Consider the following 19,859-nt stretch of genomic DNA (forward strand, 5'->3'; position numbering starts at 1 on the left):
AACAGATTACCTAGGTGACAGTTATGTCCTGGGCCAATGCTGCTGCCATATAACATTTTAAAACAGGATTAAACATATTGTCAAGACCCTCTCACAAAGTGAAAGTAGTATGCATGGTGGCCTTTCAAGGTTACATCCTTTCATCTACTCCCTATGACTGTTGTACAGCAGTCAGGAGGATTCTGTACAGTGCTTTATTTTAGCTTTGCTCTCATTAAGGACTCATGAACTTAATTACTTAATATTCCTTAAGAAACACAGCTTGAAATAATTACTTCATTAGAAAAATTTAGCAGTATTCATTTGACTCTCTTGAATAGATTCTTGTTCTAGAGTTGCTGAAGATTTTATTTGTCCTTTTATTCTGAATGCAAACCTCTTCACCTTCACATCTTTTATAGAATTCTATTTCAAATGCCATTTAAGGAGAAATTTTTAAAAACTGCATGAAGTCATTTTGAAGGATGTTCCTTATTAGCATAAATCACAGCTTAAAAACAGATGTGAATTATTAGTAAATACTATGTGGTATATGGTAAAATAATAAAGAAAAAATTGGCTTTAAAGAAGTGATTTTGATTTCATGATTAATATATCTAATAAAATTTGTTAAATAAATTAAAATGATTGCTAAGCTAGAAATTCTTTAAAAAAGAAATCTTTAAAGATATTTTAAATAAAACAAATTAGGCTTAAAATTAGTAACTAGAATAAAATTAGTAACTAGATATTTCAAATAAAACAAATTAGGCTTAAAATAAGTAACTATTAGTAACTAGAATAGTCAAAGAAATGTGTTAAAAATTTCAAGATTAAATACTACATCATGTTACTCTATTGCTGAAAAATCTTCAGTATTACTTACAACCTATGGAGAAAGTTTGATTTGTCCAGGCAAGCTTGTTTCAATATGTTCCTTTAAGCAAAACTTACACTCTAGCCAGAGGGCTTTACTCAAACTCATTGCTCCTTCCCTCATTCTGCTCAGGCTATTCTCAACATGCCCTCTGCCACTCGATCCTGCGTGCACTGCTGTTTTGCTTTATTCCTATCCATTCTGGATGAAAATCCTGCTCCTCCCATGATTATTCATTTCAAGGTATTGCCTCTGCCCTCTGAATCTGCCTATTACCGATTGCTCTTACCACTCAAGATTTATAAAATATGAACTTGTACTCTTTTCTTTCCTGTTACATGAGTTTTATCACTTTCAGTCATATTACAAGCATTTTCAAGGTAGAGACTGATTGTCTTATATTTGATTAAGAGTAGACTCTCAAATACTTACCAGTTTGAAATTTCACTATCAAGTGATCCTATAATATGGAAGGTAAATGAAAGTAATCTCCAGGTACAGCATGTTAATGAGTTTAAATATTGATCACTGCTTATACTGTTCTATTAATAAAAATACAATAGGAATTTTAAATGATCTACACATAAAATCACAATTTTGTCTAGATATAAAGATGACATTCACTTCATGAGAAGTATTAGAAATATATACATATATGTATAATGTTAAAAGAGATTATATTTGAGTGGTAGAGCTGTAAAGATGAAATATGCATACAGTTACATTGAAAACAATAAATCATTATAAAAAAACTACAGAATATTATTTGATACTTTTCTTTGGAGTTATTCTCCCTTTTCAGTGATGATATTAGATGTATTCTGTGTACTCAGCTAGACTTGTCACTTCTGTTTCCTGTTTTTCACACGTAGCTCTTTAGGGGAGAATTGGGCTTTCGGAAATCCTGGTGAGCCCAAGGCTGTGATACTGCTTAAGCATGCTGAGCCCTGATTCAGCTTTCTTCCCTAGGATGGAGATGTAGCCTGGATGTTGAGTTTGGGTCAAGGACCAACAGAACCAAACAAAGGTTGTAAACATTTCTTTAACCAAAGGAACATAAATAGTTTGAGCAAGCTCTTTCTGAATAATGATACAAGCTTCAAGAATAAAATAATGGTAACAAAAGAAATTGAGCTTTTTGGAATCTTAGACCACACTTTGCAGATTTGCTGGCAGATAAGCTTCCCCCTGTTATTGATTTAGGGGCCAAAAAAGTAGAATTAGGTTATATATGCTAAAAATTATCATATATAATTTTCAAAATGCGTAACTCTGATCGAATTTGAGTTCATTGATGAGATTGATACCCTAATGGCTATCTTTGTATGTCCCAACCTTCATTGATAGAAACAAGGCTTCCTTGATAGTACACACACATGATCAATGAAGGGCATGATGAAACTTAATTTCATTTATGCTAGACAATACACTTAGATTCTCAGTATGAAACCTAATAAAAGACTATGAAATTACAAATGTGCCTGTCTAGGCATATTAAAAATTATTCAGAAAGGGGAGCAGAAATGGGGAAACTCAAAAGAAGCTGACAGGGTATTTAATGCTAGATACAATAATAAACAACCATACGATTTCAGTCACTTAATGCAAGGTTGACTTTCAGGTCACAGTCCAATGTGGGTTGATAGGGAGGTTTTTGCTCTCTACAAATTTGAGCAGCCAGGCTCCGGGGGCACCAGGAAGAGAAAAGAAAGCTCATAGAGAAGGTACACCTGCTCTTTATGCTCTGGTCCACTCACTTAACATTGGTTAAGCCTATTAAATGACTTGCAATATATTTAACCCAGGGAGAGGAAACTGATTGGTGAACATTAATTTGTCTCTACCTTTCCCATCATTCATTCTAATAAATAGCTCTTTCAAGTTAAAATAATTTCCTGACAGTAAGCAAAATATTAATTTGAAAATTTTTCTCTGAGGAAAATTATAAAAATGCAGACATTTATAGAGATCATTTTGGTTTCCATTATCCGATGATTTCCAATAAAACTGTAGTTAATATATTTGATGTTGTAAGAGTATTACATTTTAGAGATGCTCTGAAAAAGATGAACTTTAGCATTTTAGGAAAAGGCTAAACATAAATGTATTATTCAATAAAGAACAGCTGGCACAAATTATGATGACAGCAGATAAATGCTTAAATCTTGGATTAGATGATCAAACTTTAACAGCCAACATTTTAATAACTGTTTCTCCCTCTGTATCTCAAAAGCACTCTAATAGCAAACATGACAGTCCAATTATTTCCATGGTGCTCAGTATTTCATGGTGGCCTATTGCCAGTGGGTAGAGTATGGGGTGGGAAATGAGCCAAAGTTAACTGATTTTAAAAGCTAAAATATTGCTAATGCTGAAAACTCAGAGTTTATGTGAGGTTAACTGCCCTGACCCTGTTTAAACTTATCAGATAAGTAAATACATTGGCACCTACTTAAGTAATAACTCTTTCTTAATATTTTGCTGAAAAAATGTAAGTCACTCAATTTTGCTACAAAGAACATGTTAGTTAAATTTACATCACTTAGAAGGGAACATTTGTTTTATCTATCACTACAGAATATAAAACAATTCAAAAATACATCGATAATCCCTTATACATTGATCTGGTCTACATCACCAGATCTAGAGTATAAAAAAATTTACCTTTCAATACAAGAAGGAAAAATGGGGAAATTGGATAAAGTACAAAAAATATGTCTAGCTTTGAACTGTAGAGAATTTTTAAAAAGTCAGATTTCCAAAATGCCTGTTCCACTTTTCATTCTTACAAGAAAATGTATGAGTCCCAGGTGTTATACTTCCTAGCCAACCCTTGCATTTTAGTATCTCCTGAGGTTTTAATTTGCATTTTCTAAATAACTGATGAGCATCTTTTTGTGCTTAGTTGTCATCTGTGTATCTTCTTTGGTAAAGTGTTTAAAATATTTTGCCTATTTTATTAGGTTATTTGTTCTGTTATCATTGAGTGGTTAAAAATCTTTTTATAATGTGAACACAAGGTCTTTTACTAGATACATGTTTTGTAAATCTATTCTTCTAGTTTGTGGCTTATCTTTTCATGTATTTGGAAGTGCTTTTAAAGAGTTTTTTGTTTTTTCCTTTTTAAATTTTGAAGAAGTCTATAAAAATTATCAATTTTTTCTTTTATGGCTTGTGGTTTTTGTGTGGTAACAAATGTCTGTCTAATGAAAGGCTTCAAAAATTAGATTAACTTTTATTTACAAATTAAATATTATGTTAAAGTAACAATCACTGTGTACCATTGCCTTTGATATGTATGATTCTGCAGCCCAGATTTCCTCTTGTCATTTCTTTTTTTCTAGACTAAATCCTTAAAGATTTTAACTTTTGAGTCATTTTCAAGCTATCCAAAATAATTTCTTATGAAAATATTGGTAATTTCAATAACCAAAAAGATGATTCTTCCAATACTTTGAAATCTCAGCTCTTTGACTCCCCTTCCTTCAATGAGCTCATCCTCTACTCTCCCTTAGCTATCATGGTCCTCTTCCAAACTCTCAATTTTAAGCATTTTACTTAACTGCTAGTTCTAACCTCACCTTCCTCTCTTGTGTACTCCAAATCAAATCCTTCAACACAGAACACAGAATCAGTTGATCCTATCAACTGATATCTATCATATCCCTCTCTTGTCTCCCACTTCCTTCTGATCTAGCTTATCACAATATTATAATAATTCACCTACATATACCATCAACTCCCTTGGTCCTCCCTGACTTCATCATATTCTCTTGCTAAACCAAAACCCCGGCTAAACCCTATTTACTACCTACTCCCTTGCCTGCCCCTTCACAGTGAAATGTGACTGGAAAAAAAAAACATGTAACTTTGCTGTCTCAAGACCATTAAGTCACAATTACACTACATTTTCCTAGTCTATTCATTTTCCCATTATCCTTAACAACTATTTCACTTACTCTTATGTCCTAAAACCTACCAAAGTTTTTACCATCCTAATTCTAAGCTGATGACCTTGTTACCTATTTCGCTGACAGAACAGTAACTTCTAGAAATGTCCAACCTGGGTCTGTGCCCATTTACACTGTCTCCTCTTCTGTTACTCTGAATGAAGTGTCCATATTACAGGCAAAGGCTAATTCCAAGACTTATTAACTAGATCCCATTCCCCTACAATTTACTCATGACATTCACTCCAGCATTTCTCTTCAGCATCATCAGTTTTTCCTTCTTTACTGCATCATTTCTACCCACATATAAACATGTTTCCATTTCTCATCTTAAAAAAGTCTTTTGATCCCATGCCTCCTCTAGTTTACCACCTGCATTCTTTTTCCTGTAACAGCAGTAGTCCTGGAAAGAGCAGTTTCGAAAATCTCCCCTCTCAGCATCATTTAAACATGCTCCAAACTTTTGCCCTCACTACTCCATCAAAACGGCTCTTATCAAGGTCACTAAATTCAGAGGTCAGCTCTCACTTACCTTTATAATTCTATTTTCAGTTTTAAAATTATCCACCCTCCCACGAGGGCTGTGGACTCTTTGAATGGAGATGCTGTCTTTCCTTTATTCTATCTTGAATATTAAAAATATTTCATTATATGTGTAATTCTCAAAATATGTCTGTATAATGAATGGCCAAAGCAATGTCCTTAACACATTGGAATTGGAAAATCAAACTAAAGCACAGCATAATTTAATAATCATAAATTGAGGAAGAATCTTGTAGAAAGTTTAGATGAATTTCTGAGGCTTACTTTACCTTCACAGATTCTTTAGATGCCTAAATATCAAGAGGAGGCATAACTACAAAAATGAAACTTCAAAAGTAGATATTCAAAGATTTACATATGAACATTTAAATTTTTCACATATTTGTTTACACTGTATCATAAAATGTAGTTTATTATAATAAATCCTGTAAAATATATAAGGTACTCCTTCACAAATTAGAAATAAGTCCTAAGGACTTATATTTTAAATAATTAAAAAAAGTGAGGCAAGACAGGGCTGTATTTATTTCTACTCTAAAGAATATTCTTAAATCAAAAATAGGAAAAAAATAATTCACAATGGCAATTACAAAAACTACCATATTTTACATTTTATTTCACCAAATTACTAGGTCATTGTTCAGATTTGTCAAGTAGAAAATGAAAGCTTTCTTGTTCCAGCTGAAGTCACTTTTCCAAAATGTAATATCTAGGTCTTACTTCAGTTTCCAATCAAAATCACCAATGGATATTATAAAATTAAGTTATAGCTCTTCTCTATTTGTATTTCCAATTACCATGTAAGAGCTTTTAAAAAGAAATAAAGCTGCAACTTTCTCAGGACCAATAACAATAACTCAGAAACAGAATGGGAAGAAATGGAACCATAAACATGTATTACAGGTTCTGTGGAACAGCTTTTCAAAATTAAGTTTGAAAGTAGACAAAACTTGATGTTTTGAGTAACCTAGGGCTCTGTTACCTAACTCATATCAGCCAGAGCTAAAGTGAGCAATATGTCAAATTAACCTGCTCAATTTCCTTTTCTCAACTTTTTCAATGCCCTTTAGGAACACCATTACGAGAAGCTATTGTTGACATTTACAGCATAAAACCTGATTTTGGAAGGTTGATTTTGCAGTTGCCTAAATATCACGAAACTAAAAACTGTATGATATCAGTTGTTTCATCATACTAAAGGAGAAATGAATTCGTGGATAAGCCATTTTTGGTTGAAAAGAAAAAAAGCTTCAGAATGATTTTAGTGGTTGACTTATATTTAAACATAAGTAATGAGTATAAAACAATCTCTACCTATAATTTTTAAAACTTGTTTTTAAATTAATTGAAATTAATATTTTGTGTCTTATCATTCATATATTAAATGTGACAGTTATAAGGAAATAGACCCTAGCATATTGTATTAATATCATTTGGCTGAGCCTTGTATTTAAATAGAATAAAACACTGTTAGTCATTTAACTAATTTGCAAATCTATTCTCCTTAACGTCTTCAAGTTCAGGACAAATTAAACCTATCACTAAGGAATATGCGTAACAAATGAGAGTCAAATGCTTATCAGTATGAAATAACCAATCTATTTTTAAATGAACCATGTGGAGACTACATTTCACATTGAAAAATTATAAATTGAAATAGGTATCAAAAGCAATTCCTAGAAAAACAATTATGTCTGAGGACAATAATTTTCATACTACTTGCTATGATAAATATCATTTGTTCCTCCATATGTAAAATAAGCAGTGTGGCTTTGTCTATTTTCTTTTATATGTGAAGACATAAAAAATGAGGAAGACAATTATCTTCCTTGTTTACATGGACTCCCTCTAGCTGGTCAAACAATTACTTTTACAATATTGCTACTACTTTCCAAACTCATTGAAAAAAATGTCTTACTCATCTAGGGAAGGAAGAAATGTTAAGACTAACTCTTAAACACAAAGAACTATAAGACAGATCTTATTCCTAAACAACCTTATAAAACAACAAACTTACAAAAATGAATTCACTTCATATCACATATTGAGCTGATACATACTTGAATACATTATTATATTCAAAACTCTCAGGAATGATTCACAATTTACAATATTGTATATTCACAAAGCGTATGTTGTTACGGACACAGAAAACAGTCAAGTCCATTTGTTTTCTTTAAAAATAAATAAAACATAAATTAAATTGTGTGTTCCATGATCTATGTGCTTTGCACTCTAATGTTTCGCATGTCTCTCAGCAGCACTGGTCTGTAGTTTTGTTCCAAAATTTCCATGTATTCAAAGTAATCACTCACTCGAAACCCATGCAGTGGTTCTTCCTGTCAAAAAAATATAAAGAGAAGTTCATTTGCTTGGGTAAAGACATGCAACTAAGTTAATGAATTTTAAATAGTTGATGTATCATTTTTTTCAGCTCTAGATGGCAGTTTCATGTTGCTAGTAAATGTGCAACTGCTTTTTATTTAGTAGGCTATATGTATATGATAGCAAGAAATCATGTCCCTGTGAAACAAGGTTGTCTGTTTTCAAAACCAAAAAAGCTTTAGTGCTAACAACAACAACAAAAAACCCATAATCTTAGATAATGAAATCTTCCTAATATTTTAGATGTAATAAAGTTTCAATTATAGAATGATTGTTCACATTTGTAATTAGTAATGGCTCTAAAGCTTTTCAAAGGGTACTATAATACTGCAAGAAATATCTGTTCTACAGCTATTGTTCATAAACTCTCCAACAGTCTGCAATTCATAATGTTGGTACTATGCATGTCTGTACGAATTTGGAATTAATGGTTAGTGTCCCAAATGAGGCACTCAAGAATGTAGAATAGTAGGAGCATCCATTCTGAATCTTAGAGACTTTTAGGAAATTTTATGACTATTCCTTTTAGCATTTTCAAATACTAGCTATGCAATGCTTCCCCTTCAAAGTAACAACAACAAAATTCTGCAAAAGAAACATGATCCTTGACTCACTGTAATGTATTATGTTAGAAGTTTGAGAGGTTATAAGGAATTCTGTACAGTTCATGCTTTTCTGGAGATTATAGTTTAAAGGCAAAAGCTACTAACAATAAACAAGAGCAGTTCAAAAGAACAGAAGATAATATGTTATCATACACCAAATATTATGTTAGAGACAATCAGTTTGTAGATGAGAGAAATCAATGTAAGGTAGCTAGGAAAATGTCACAAAATTCTCAGGAAGAATGAATGTTTTCAAGGGCCTCAGATATCACTAGTCTACACTTGAACTACATCGTTAAAACAAGTAATGGATGAAGTGATCAGAGTTTGAACAGATACGAAATTAGATTTCAATCTAGAAAAGTGTAGCATAAAAGAACTGTATTCATTAAATGAAACAAAGCTGCTAGAAATAAAACAGAAACAGTGTCATTGCGCTCCCAGCATGATCTGGCCATGGCACAGACAGGAAGGTAGACACCAAAGTTGCTGGCCTCAAAACCACGCTTGAGTCGCACAAGCTTGATATTAAATATTTAACAGGATCTGTATTTATGTGCCTAACAGTAGCTCTGGTATTTTATTTCTTGTGGATATAATAAAGTATCTTTTAAAGAGCAACCTCCCCCCAATTACTTCTACGAGGTTAGTAATAGTTCACAGCTTGCAAATAACTTGGGAGAAGAGTACACCTACTTGCCACATATCACCTAAAATCTGGGTAATTCTGGGGAAAAGTTAATTGGTACTTAAAAAAAAAACTATTACTGATTTATAAGGCTGATATTATAACTAAGGAAACCAAATGATGTTAAGTTATATGGATAACATTACATTCATTTTAAAATAATTGTGATATCCATTTCTTCATTCATTCACTGATTGATCCGCTTATTGTATGTAAAGTTCTTGGTTATATACTGAAGACACAAAGATGAATGAGAAAGTCCTTGTCCTAAAAATTAACAGCTGAGGTATATACTGTATCTCCAGTCTTATGTAAAGCAACTGAATCAAAGGGAAGATGTTCATCTTATGAATAGCAAGAATACTAGGTTTTTGTAAATTTCTCTCGTATCAAACATATTTCACTTTGTTCTTTGGGGAAGAAATAGGATTGAAATAAGACCAGTATTACTATTCAAGAATTCACTATAAACATTTGTTGTGATAGTCATGGAACTATTTATGAATTTATCCATTCTCTTCATCCAAATTACTTGTGATTTGGCATTAATCACCTCTTCACTAAAACTATACTTAAGTTGGAAAGGAATTATAGTAATGTGTCATACTAACCAGAGGGGGAAAAAACCTTGTGCAAAAAAAAATGTTTTAGTACATATTCATGAGTTTTAGAAGAATGCTTGTTCATTAAATGTGAATTACAATAGGAGATGATGGTATTTGAACAATAGCTCTAATAATTCTGGGTGAAAATAAGCAAAATATATTTTAATATATTTTAATTATTGTTCCACTTTAATTTAAAAATAAAAACTACCTATAGAGAACCATAGCTATTACTTGGTTTAAATATTTTTTCCTGAGGACATATTTTTTGAATTATGACTTCCATCTTAGACATTAATTTTAAAATAAAGAGAAAATATTCTGATAACTATACTGAAGGGACACCCATAAAAATGGCAAATAAGGCTATTAAGGTCTTATTTTATAAGAGAAAAATTAAACAGTCATTTATATGGGATGTTTTTAAATGCTATAGTTCATTATTTAAAATTCACAGGCAATTTGAACTCTGAATAAAATTTCAGAATCTCTGAATTCCACTTCCCTTCTAAGTGGAATATTTTTCATTTTATCATAAATGTTCTCTAATGGCCTTTTTACTGGGTAACTTTTCCTTGTAACTATGACCATTTAGACAGCCAGCTTATCATTCAAGTTATAAAGGACCATTTCCTCAGAATACTGCTTTATTATCATTTCATTTATAGACCTGCATATATTGGACTCTATAAAAATATGAATCCCCTTATTCTTTAAATTGGTAGACATGTAATTATATAAGGTAACACTATCTCATTTTATATAAACAGTGCTCTATTTGTTCAAGTTTTGTTTTTTCACTAAGTCAGTACTGGAGTAGTTTATGTCTTAGTTAAGAAGTTCATTTTGAGCATACTGTATTTTCTTTTCTGTACCTAATGGCTTTTCAACCAGTGTACCTTCAATGATTTGCTCTCTTCATTAAAGTTTGGTTTCGAATGATAAATCATCAAAAAGCATTAAAAATTACCATCCTAAGCCACAATGCTGCATATGTGTTCAATATTACATGATACGGCATCCACACAGCTTCTCTCTCTCCTCTGTATACAGAATTTAGTTTCAAGTATGTATCCACTGGTTTTATTTTACTATCAAGAGTATTTAATTAAAAGATCCACTGAACTTAGGATATTTTTTTAAAAAGGTAAACAGACTAGTCAGTGACATTCTAGAAGGAGCACAGGATTTGGATTCAGACCAAAAAAGGGTTCAAACCCCCCTGTATTAGTTACTAGATGTATGAACCTGGGAAAGTTTAGATTCTTTAAGCCTTGATTTTTCATGTGTAAATGTAGACAATAATAGCATAAACTGTGCTGTCTGAACTCCTTACCATGAACTATAAAGCCTTATGTCGTCTGACCGTTCTTATTCCCTCACCTTGCTCTGGCCACAGTGGTCATCCTGTACTTTCTAAGTGGTCCACGCTCATTCCTACCTCTGAGCCTTTGCGTTTGTCTTTCTTCTTATTTAGAGAGATTATGCACAGAAGTCTTTGCATTGCTTTTTTCCTTTGCTTCACTCAAGTCTCTGCCTACCCCCTCAGAGTAGCCTTCACTGGACTCTTTATCTAAATAGCACCCCTAAATCTGACTGAGTCCCTTACCATACTTAACTTCTTTATAGAAAGATCTAGCAATACCTGAAATATTACATATTTATTCACACATTATTTATCTACCAGTAGAATATGAGGTCAATCTGGCAGGGCCACGGCCTGTCTTGTGACTACAATGCCTGGAACACACAGCTGTTACACAATAGTTGAATAAGTTGGTGAGCAATGAATGGGCAATACCTGTTAATCTCTTTGTCCAGTGCTTGGCATTCAGTAAGCACTCAAGGTGTTAATGGTGGTCATAACAATAAGAACATTTTTATTAACATATGTTCTCTGAAATGGTTGAGCTAGATTGTTTTGATTGCACTGCAAATTTGTTAAATGTTAAGCATGGACAGGCCCATTAAGGATTATTGACTCCAGTCTCTGCTCTTCAACTCCTTACCAAAAATATAAGAGAACAATTCACTTAAAATATTAAACTATTACTGTACTTTCTTGCAACTTCTCAAGAATATGCCTATTATGGAAATTAAGCTATACCTATAATTTCAAACATTATTTTTAACAAAGCTTTCAAAAACAATTTCTAGCAGAATGTTTTTACAGCTACTGCAAGCCCTGTAAATTTGGAATTTGAACTGAAGATAAGGCCTTTCAGGGTGGTGAAAAGATACAAAGCACAAAAAGATGAAGTATGCTATTATGACATGCCTTAGTTTTATGACTTCGGGACCAAGCTTAGGTATTTTCTGATATATTCTTTCCCAAATATTTAATTATTAATGCATTTAAAAGGTGATAAAAATATAATAGCTCTTTACAAACTACAGAGGAAAAAAGTAAGATATGTCACTTTGAGTGGATTAAACTGGAACAAAGAGTCAATTCTTATTAATAACCATCAGGAGGTATATAAAATAAGTTTACCACAAAAGGTGTAGGACTCAATATGCTCTGAGGTCACTTAAAGAATTTGTATTAATGTCAACTCTCACATAGGAAGCTATCTATCTATTTACATATTTTAAACATAGAAAGTTCACTCATCTAGCCCACAGACATTTACTGAGCACCTAGCACACAGCAGGAGAAGTCCTGGACACTGTAGGACAGCAATGAATAAAGCCCGCAGACCTCCTGCCTCCCTGGAGAACTAATGGATATAAGACCTTTAGGTTGTGAAAGCAGGGGAAAAACACAGCAGAGCAGCAGAGGCCAGGCCTGGGAAAGTGCTTTTGCTTGGTTTTCCCCAGGGGGTTGGAGGCAGCTTAAGGAGAGGCCCTCAAAATCTGGGGGGCAGGCACATGGGGCTCCTCACCTGCTGCTGCCCGGCATCCCCCTGCACCTACCCTAACCAGCAGTGCCCTTCCCAGCCCTGCCCCTTCCCAGTCCTGCCCCTTCCTAGGAGGCTTGGAGCACTGCAGGATGGGCCAGCATTTCTGTCCATTAAACCAGCCCCTCTGACTGAACACAGGCATTAGGGGGCAACCCAAGGCCCCATGACCTCACCCCAAAGGAGACGGCCCCAAAGAAGATGGAGTTTTGGGCACTTAGCTCTGCTCTTCACCCTTGCTAGATATGACCTTTTGTGTGTTGTGTCCTACCTATCACATGAAAAAGGACCTTCTTTCCTGACCAAAGTGGTAGAAACACCAACAACCTGCAAGTCATGTTTCTTCTAGTATGTTATTCCTGAGGTGTCTGGTCTAACTAAAAATTCCTGGACTCAATATCCCCTAAAACTTCTGAATCACTGGTGGGGCATTCTGGATTCAAGCTCCAAAGGTAATAGTTTTACATATTATAAAAGCTGCAAGCTACAACAACTGACAACTCAGGACTCTGTCATGAAAATTCTGTTTTAGCAGGACTAGGGAGAAATCTCAGTGCATCAATTTTAATAAAGACTCTAGTGATCCTTAAGATCAGGATAGTTTAGATAGAGTGTATGGGTCTGGAGTGTATGGTTCTGGATAGAATATGAAGTTCTTAAACATTTAGGATAGGTTTTAACTCAGTTCAGGGGTACAAAGCATATATGATAATTAAGGAGAGGATTCAGTTTTGGCTGGGTAAATGGGGGAGTAGGTCTTGATCAGATGCAATGTAAGAGACTGTTCCTGACACAGATCTGAAGTATATGCCGGGTATTACTATGATATTTTATAACACTAAGATGTCACAAGAGCTGGAGAAAAAAAGTAGGAGCAAAAGTATATAGTCCAGCAATGGACTCAGGAGAAAATCCTATTTCCTTTGCTGTGTTGTCTGCATATTTTTTCCTAAATAAGACGAACGGAACAGGGAAATAGAAACCCAAATAATGGCTTTTTTTTTTTTAACTTGAGCACTTGTTATGTGCCAGATAATGTTCTAGAAGTATTTTACAAATATCACCTCATTTAATTCCTCAACAACTCCATGTGATAGGTATTACTTCACACCCAATTAAACAAATGGGAAAACTGAGGCATAGAGAGGTTAAGCAAGGTGCCTAAGCTTACAGTCAGAGGGACAGAGCCAGAATTTGACTTCAGATGGACTCAAATGATATACAGACAATGCAGAAAACGTAACTGAAAATCATAGCTGACATATTACTGAGCATGTTGTATCTATTCCTTCAAATGATGAATTATTTTTAATTCTGTAAATACTTTGGTCTTTTAAAAACTTAGCACACAGTTGGTTTTTCTCAGTCTGATCTCCATTTCTTACCCTGTCAGCTAACCAACCAGAGCTGTAACAGCAACAGCAAAAAAATCCCTCTTGACAGTTTACTGATGGGTTGAAATTAACCTGATTTTTTTTTCACAATTATAAATTGATTTTGCCATAATATGAAAGATTTAGTTGAAGCATTTTACTTAAGTATTTTGAGTCTTCACAGCCTGATTTTCACTGGAAGGTAATCTTTTCTTAGCTTGGCATTTCAGTGAAGTTTATCCCCAGGTTGAGTCCACAAAGTAAAACCAACATCACTGCTAGCCTATTAGCACGCAGAAAGGAATACAAGCCAGTTGGCTAAAACAGTGAGTCTTCTGAAGAACTATTAAACTGACCGTCCCTATACCTGTTGTGTGTGTGTGTGTGTGTGTGTGTGTGTGTGTGTGTGTGTGTGTGTGTACATGAAGAAGAAGGTGAGAAGGGTGAGGGCAAGGCCGAGGGAGGGAGGGAATGCTCCACTAAAAACAAACAACAAAAACACAACTTTACACTTTTCAAGCCTGTTGAGATACTGAGAATATTTATTTTGTTGGATGATGCTTCTGTTTCTGGAAGTTTGTGCCTATAGATTTTCTGAACCACTGTCTGTCACAGAAAAACATTAGGTCCAAGGACGAAGCTCTTCAGCATACCTTTAGAAGCTGCCATCTAGCTCAGTACTAATCTATCAATCACCACAGGGTTGTTGGAATAATGTACTTAGCTGCTTTATTATCCAACCTCTATTTTTGTTATGTCTAAAAAGATATTGTGAAAAACTCAGACAACACACTTTGCTGAATAATTTATACCCATGGCATTCATCTAATATTTTAGTGATTTAATCAAATGAGGAAAAAAACCAAGTTTTTTTGTTTGCTTGTTTTGTTTTGTTTTTAGTAAATCTGGGTTAAGAAATTCCAAGTCATCTTTTTAATACACTGATCATGAAAAATTGTTCAGTGGGCTATCAGAAATGCAGGCAAAGAATCCAGACTCAATTACCTGATTTAAAATCTTGAGCCTAAACCAAAATAGATACAAAACAGGTTGATATTGTCTCTATACTACATGCTTCAGACAAATTCTTATTCCTAAAGCAATGCTTTCATCATGTCCCTTTATGACAATATATGAAATGTAAACCGGGAAACGAGTTGCATATTTTCAGTCTTCTGGAACCATCTCATTATCGAAAGTTTCTCAGGATAACTGGTAATAGTTGAAAACATAACATGTTTGTGGTTTTTCAATATTTTGGAAACTAATTTAATTGAGCCTGATTATTTGAACTTATTTACCATAGTCAGATGCTTCTTCTATCCATTTTTATATAATGATTCAATACACTCCTTTTAAGAAGTAGTTTTATTATAAAAGAAGTATGGATTCATTCTTCAAAAATTATAAAAAAGCCCACATAAACATATACAATAAAAAGCCCTCTGTTCTACTCTACCTCCTCTCTCCTCTCAGGAGGAGTCATTATTAAATATGGAGAGTCAGGGAATGACACATAATCAATTAAGAATATTATTATGGCTGTGGTATGTAGTTATGTGGAGAATTATTGATGAGCTTTTTTCTCTTTTGTACAGATCTGAGACTTTGGATCAGAAAGTATAAAAGATAATTTCCAAGGTTTAAACCCAATAACAATAGTATAATGAGGAATTTTAAAATCATGTATCTTTCTGACTTGGGGGATCTTCTGAGAGAAGGAAGAATAAAAACCACTTCCTTAATTGAAATTTCATCATTGGTTAATATGTGAATAAGTAAAAAAATAGTGTACATATATTTACATACTTTGCAAAGAAGACATTATAACAGAGAGCTTAATGCAGTAGTTAAAAGGATACGTAAATGCATATTTAAAAAAAATACACTGGAATTTATCTCACAAGAAAAATAACTGTCCATCAAAAGAGATCAGTGGTAACGTAGTTCCAAGACAAGTGCTAAAATTAATTCTTTGCCCATGTTTTTTGCTAATTCAATTAAAATTTTAGCAATTTAAATAGGACTTAGATAGTAAAGATAATCTTTTCTCCTTCATTTAAAAATTCTTTAGTTTTAAATTGATAGCATTTATGTCCAGAGCAAACAGACTTTGGGACATATTTAAAGAGTTCACCATTTGTAAACCCTATTATAATTTTTCCCTGTAGTGGTCAAGAAAGAGCTGAAACTGCAATAGTCAACATTAATCAGATTAAAGATGATTAAATATAAAGACATCCTTCTGATGGAAATGAAGATAAGTTAACAATTAGAAGAAGTTAGTAGTGTTTGTTATTCAATGTGAATAAAACTAAGTTCATTCATCTTTCCATTTGTATTTATTTACATTCTTTGTTTACTTTATCACAAGTATTCACTGAGCACCTTCTATGTGCCAGGTACCATTTGAGGCACTGAAAATACATTAGTAATTGAGATAGACAAGATTATAGTCCTTGTGGAGCTTATACAGCATACTGAGACTGACAAAAACATATATAAAATAATTTCAGCCAGTGACAAACACTGTAAGAGAAACTAAAGTGCATAAGAGATTAGAGAATTACAGGTTAGGTGATATTTAAATGTAAGAGTTGGGGGAAATTGCGTACTCTGAAATCCCTGCAACTGATGAAATGTCCTTTACTGAAAAGAAATGGACATTTTGTCCTCAACATATTTTACTTAGCTATCCCTGTTCTCCAAATTTCCTCTTGCAGGTCACTATTTTTTTTTCCCCTACCTAAGTCTTCCTTCTACATGTACAACCACTGTCCTCTTAAATTTTTTTCATTAAGAATGTTTCTAAGATCATAAGTCTAGTGATATATGTAGGAAGTTTGAGACCTTTGGAATTCAGTATTTAGGAAATAAAAATGCTCAATAGTTTGGCAACCTTAAGTGACCAATGACATTTATTTACAGAAAAATCATCAAATGAAAAATAACTCTGATAAGTATCTAATGGTAAAGAATTAAGATAAAACTGATTCACTTAGAAATTATTTGTCAACCTAGAAAAAACAAGCACATGACCAATGCTGGTTTTGGTGTATATGTGCATATGCATTCATATCTGTGTCTGAGGGTAGCAGGAGGATGAAATTCAAGGAAATATTTTAACTTAAAACAAAGTTGGATTTCTGTCAAGGATCACCCACCAGGACGTATTTATATATCTTGTACTCCCTAAAGTCCAGAGCTTCAAAAGTCACATTATTGTGAGAAAGTAAGCAAATATAATTATATCTTGCTTTAAAATATTAACTTATATATATGGTGGTGAGTTTTTAAAAAGTATAGAATATAAAGGCGTAGGATATTAAGTGTTTTGTAAAAGTATCAAAGCTATGTATTAACACAATAACTTCAATTTTTATCCACCAAATAAAGCATGGGAATTTCCCCCAAACAATAAAAAAAACAGGCCTTTTGGCACAGCATACTGGTTAAAGCAAAGTTTTATATCCAGGCAGTTTAACTTCATATACCAGCCGCACTGCTCTTCAGCACCACTCTCTAGTTGTATAATCTTGGGCAACTTAACTCAGTGCTTCAGTTTCCTCATCTCTAAAATGAGAATGATAATACCTAGGTTGTTTTTAGGACCGCATGAGTGTCTAGAAAAGTATCTGGCATTAGGTACCCCATTAGAGTTGGCAATTAACTCTCAGCCAGCATTTTTCCTCTAGAAATAAACTTACTTACTTTTAGGAACACCTGCAGATCTTGAGTCTGAGTGTGCTGCAGAATGTCTTGCTGTAGATGTTTGAATATAGCTATACAGATGTACACTTGATAATCAGGACCAAGGAAAACACAAGTAACAATATAATGGCAGATTTCTACCCAATCCAAATAATTCCAGAAACACTGAGTTATCCATTGCAGGCAAATCTAGGGGAAAAAAAGTCAATTCATTAGAAAGCTTATGAAACTATATTTAACTTTTAAAAAGCAGCATCCAATAATGCACACAAAACCAGTGAAGAGCTTCGAATTTAATCAAAATAGAAAGACATTCTACATATAAGAAGCCTAATAAGGATGCTTCACCTGTTTGCCTAATGTGTAAGAAAACTTTCATGGCCTTAGGGACTCAGGACCTGGGGGTAACTGACAGTGTTCACATTGCTGATACACCTATTGCTAAATGCTTCCTTTATTCTTACTATCCTCCTCTTACCTTCAATAGCAGTCTGATCGCTACAGACAACAAATGCTGAAACTATTTTAATTCAGAGATGGGAGCTTTTTCTATCCTACCTATGATCACAGATGTATAACTATGCAGATGACAGATTGCTAAATGTTACATTAATGCAAATGGGCTCTTGCTGAATCAGAAAACAATTTAAACCAACTAGAATTACATAATATAAAAACTGAGCACTAATATAGAGAATAAATCAAAAATGGGACTTTTATAAAAATCATTTACCTTACTATTTGAATAATATTTTTCAAATTATAAAAGCAATACATGCCCATTATAGGAAAAGAAACAGAAAAGGTAAAAAAAAAAACAGTAAGAATGACACAATGATTAACATTATCATTAATATTTTGGTTCATTAATGTTATACTTTTGTGTCTCCCCACAAAAGTATGTCAAAGTCTCAACCTCAGGAATGTGACATTATTTGAGAACTGGATCTTTACAGAGATAACTAAGTTAAAATGAGGTCATTAGGGTGAGCCCTATTCCAGTATGACTGGTGTCATGGAAACTGAACAATTTGAACACAAAGACACACACAGAGGGAAGACACTGAAAAGACACACATGGAGAATGTCACGTGAAGACATGATTGGAGAGCTGCATCTATAAGCCAAGAAATATCTAAGACTACCAGCTAGGAGAGAGGGGTCACACGGTTCTTTCCCTAGAGCCTTCAAGGGAGCAAAGCCTTGCCAACATTTTTATTCTGATGCTTTATTCTCCAAAACTGTGAGATGATATATTTTTGTTGTTTGAAGCCACTCAGTTTGTAGTACGTTGATACCACAGTCCTGGGAAACTGAGACAATTAATTACTTTCCAATATTTTCATTTTCAATTATGATTTGCAAATTACTATTGAGGAAAGATTTCCTTTAATGACCCTCTCTTCCCTATAAAGTTTTTGAGGAGTGGGAAGTAAGGAATGGGAACAGATATGGTGGCTAATCTCAGTTTGTCATGATATATAAGATACACACAAATTTTCCTTTTTTGTTCTATTGTTTTGACCTTTTAAAAACATATTTTTGAGTAGTTTCTAAAATTTGTTTTTATACCCCGATTCAATTTGGGGGATGCTGGTTCTGCTTTTAACTGCCTTTAACATGGTGTATTAGTTTTCTAGTGTTGTCATAAAGACTGAGTGACTTAAACAGATATTTATATTCTCATAATTCTGAAGAAGTCCAAGATCAAGGTTTCGGCAGGGCTGATTTCTTCTGAGGCCTCTCTCCTTGGCTTGTAGATGGTCATCTTCTCCCTATGTTTGTACATGGTCTTTCCTCTGTTCATGACTGGTGTCTAAACTTCTTCTTATAAGGACACTGATCATACTGGATCAAATATTAAATTTAGCCTCATTATAACATAGGGTAGAAAGTCAGTCCAATGAAGGACTAGGAGGGAGACATCTGTAGCTACTGCATCTGACCACATGTACAACCCCTGGCCCTCAAAAGAAAATCATTAAGCCTTCCAGATCCCAATAGAAGCAGAGAGCTGGGCTTTGTTAGATAAGGTACAGTATCTCACATACCAGATGCTCAGTGTAGATAATTATTCTTGTCCTCAGTTACCTCCCTTAATCCTTATATAAGACTTATCAAGCAGATATTATTATCTCCATTAACAAGCCTACATGTCATAAACTTTCAAAATGTCTGTCTTGAATTGCTGAAAATGAACGCAAAACCTGTGAATGCCAGGGATCTACTATAGTGTAAATCTA

General features: G+C 33.6%; 1 protein-coding gene across 1 annotated transcript in view; it reads right to left on the reverse strand.

Moving 5' to 3' along the window:
- Positions 1 to 2,395: 2,395 nt before the first annotated feature.
- Positions 2,396 to 19,859, reverse strand: part of TBC1D32 (TBC1 domain family member 32) — a 111,423-nt gene continuing 93,959 nt past the window's right edge. The window contains exons 31-32 of the mRNA XM_032484881.1: positions 17,617 to 17,805; positions 2,396 to 7,688 (exon numbers count right to left, since the gene is read on the reverse strand). Coding sequence (XP_032340772.1) covers positions 7,569 to 7,688; positions 17,617 to 17,805 — 309 coding nt within the window. The 3' untranslated portion in view covers positions 2,396 to 7,568. The remainder of the gene's footprint in view (positions 7,689 to 17,616; positions 17,806 to 19,859) is intronic.

This window comes from Camelus ferus, chromosome 8 (assembly GCF_009834535.1).
Source record: "Camelus ferus isolate YT-003-E chromosome 8, BCGSAC_Cfer_1.0, whole genome shotgun sequence".
Lineage (NCBI taxonomy): Eukaryota > Metazoa > Chordata > Mammalia > Artiodactyla > Camelidae > Camelus > Camelus ferus.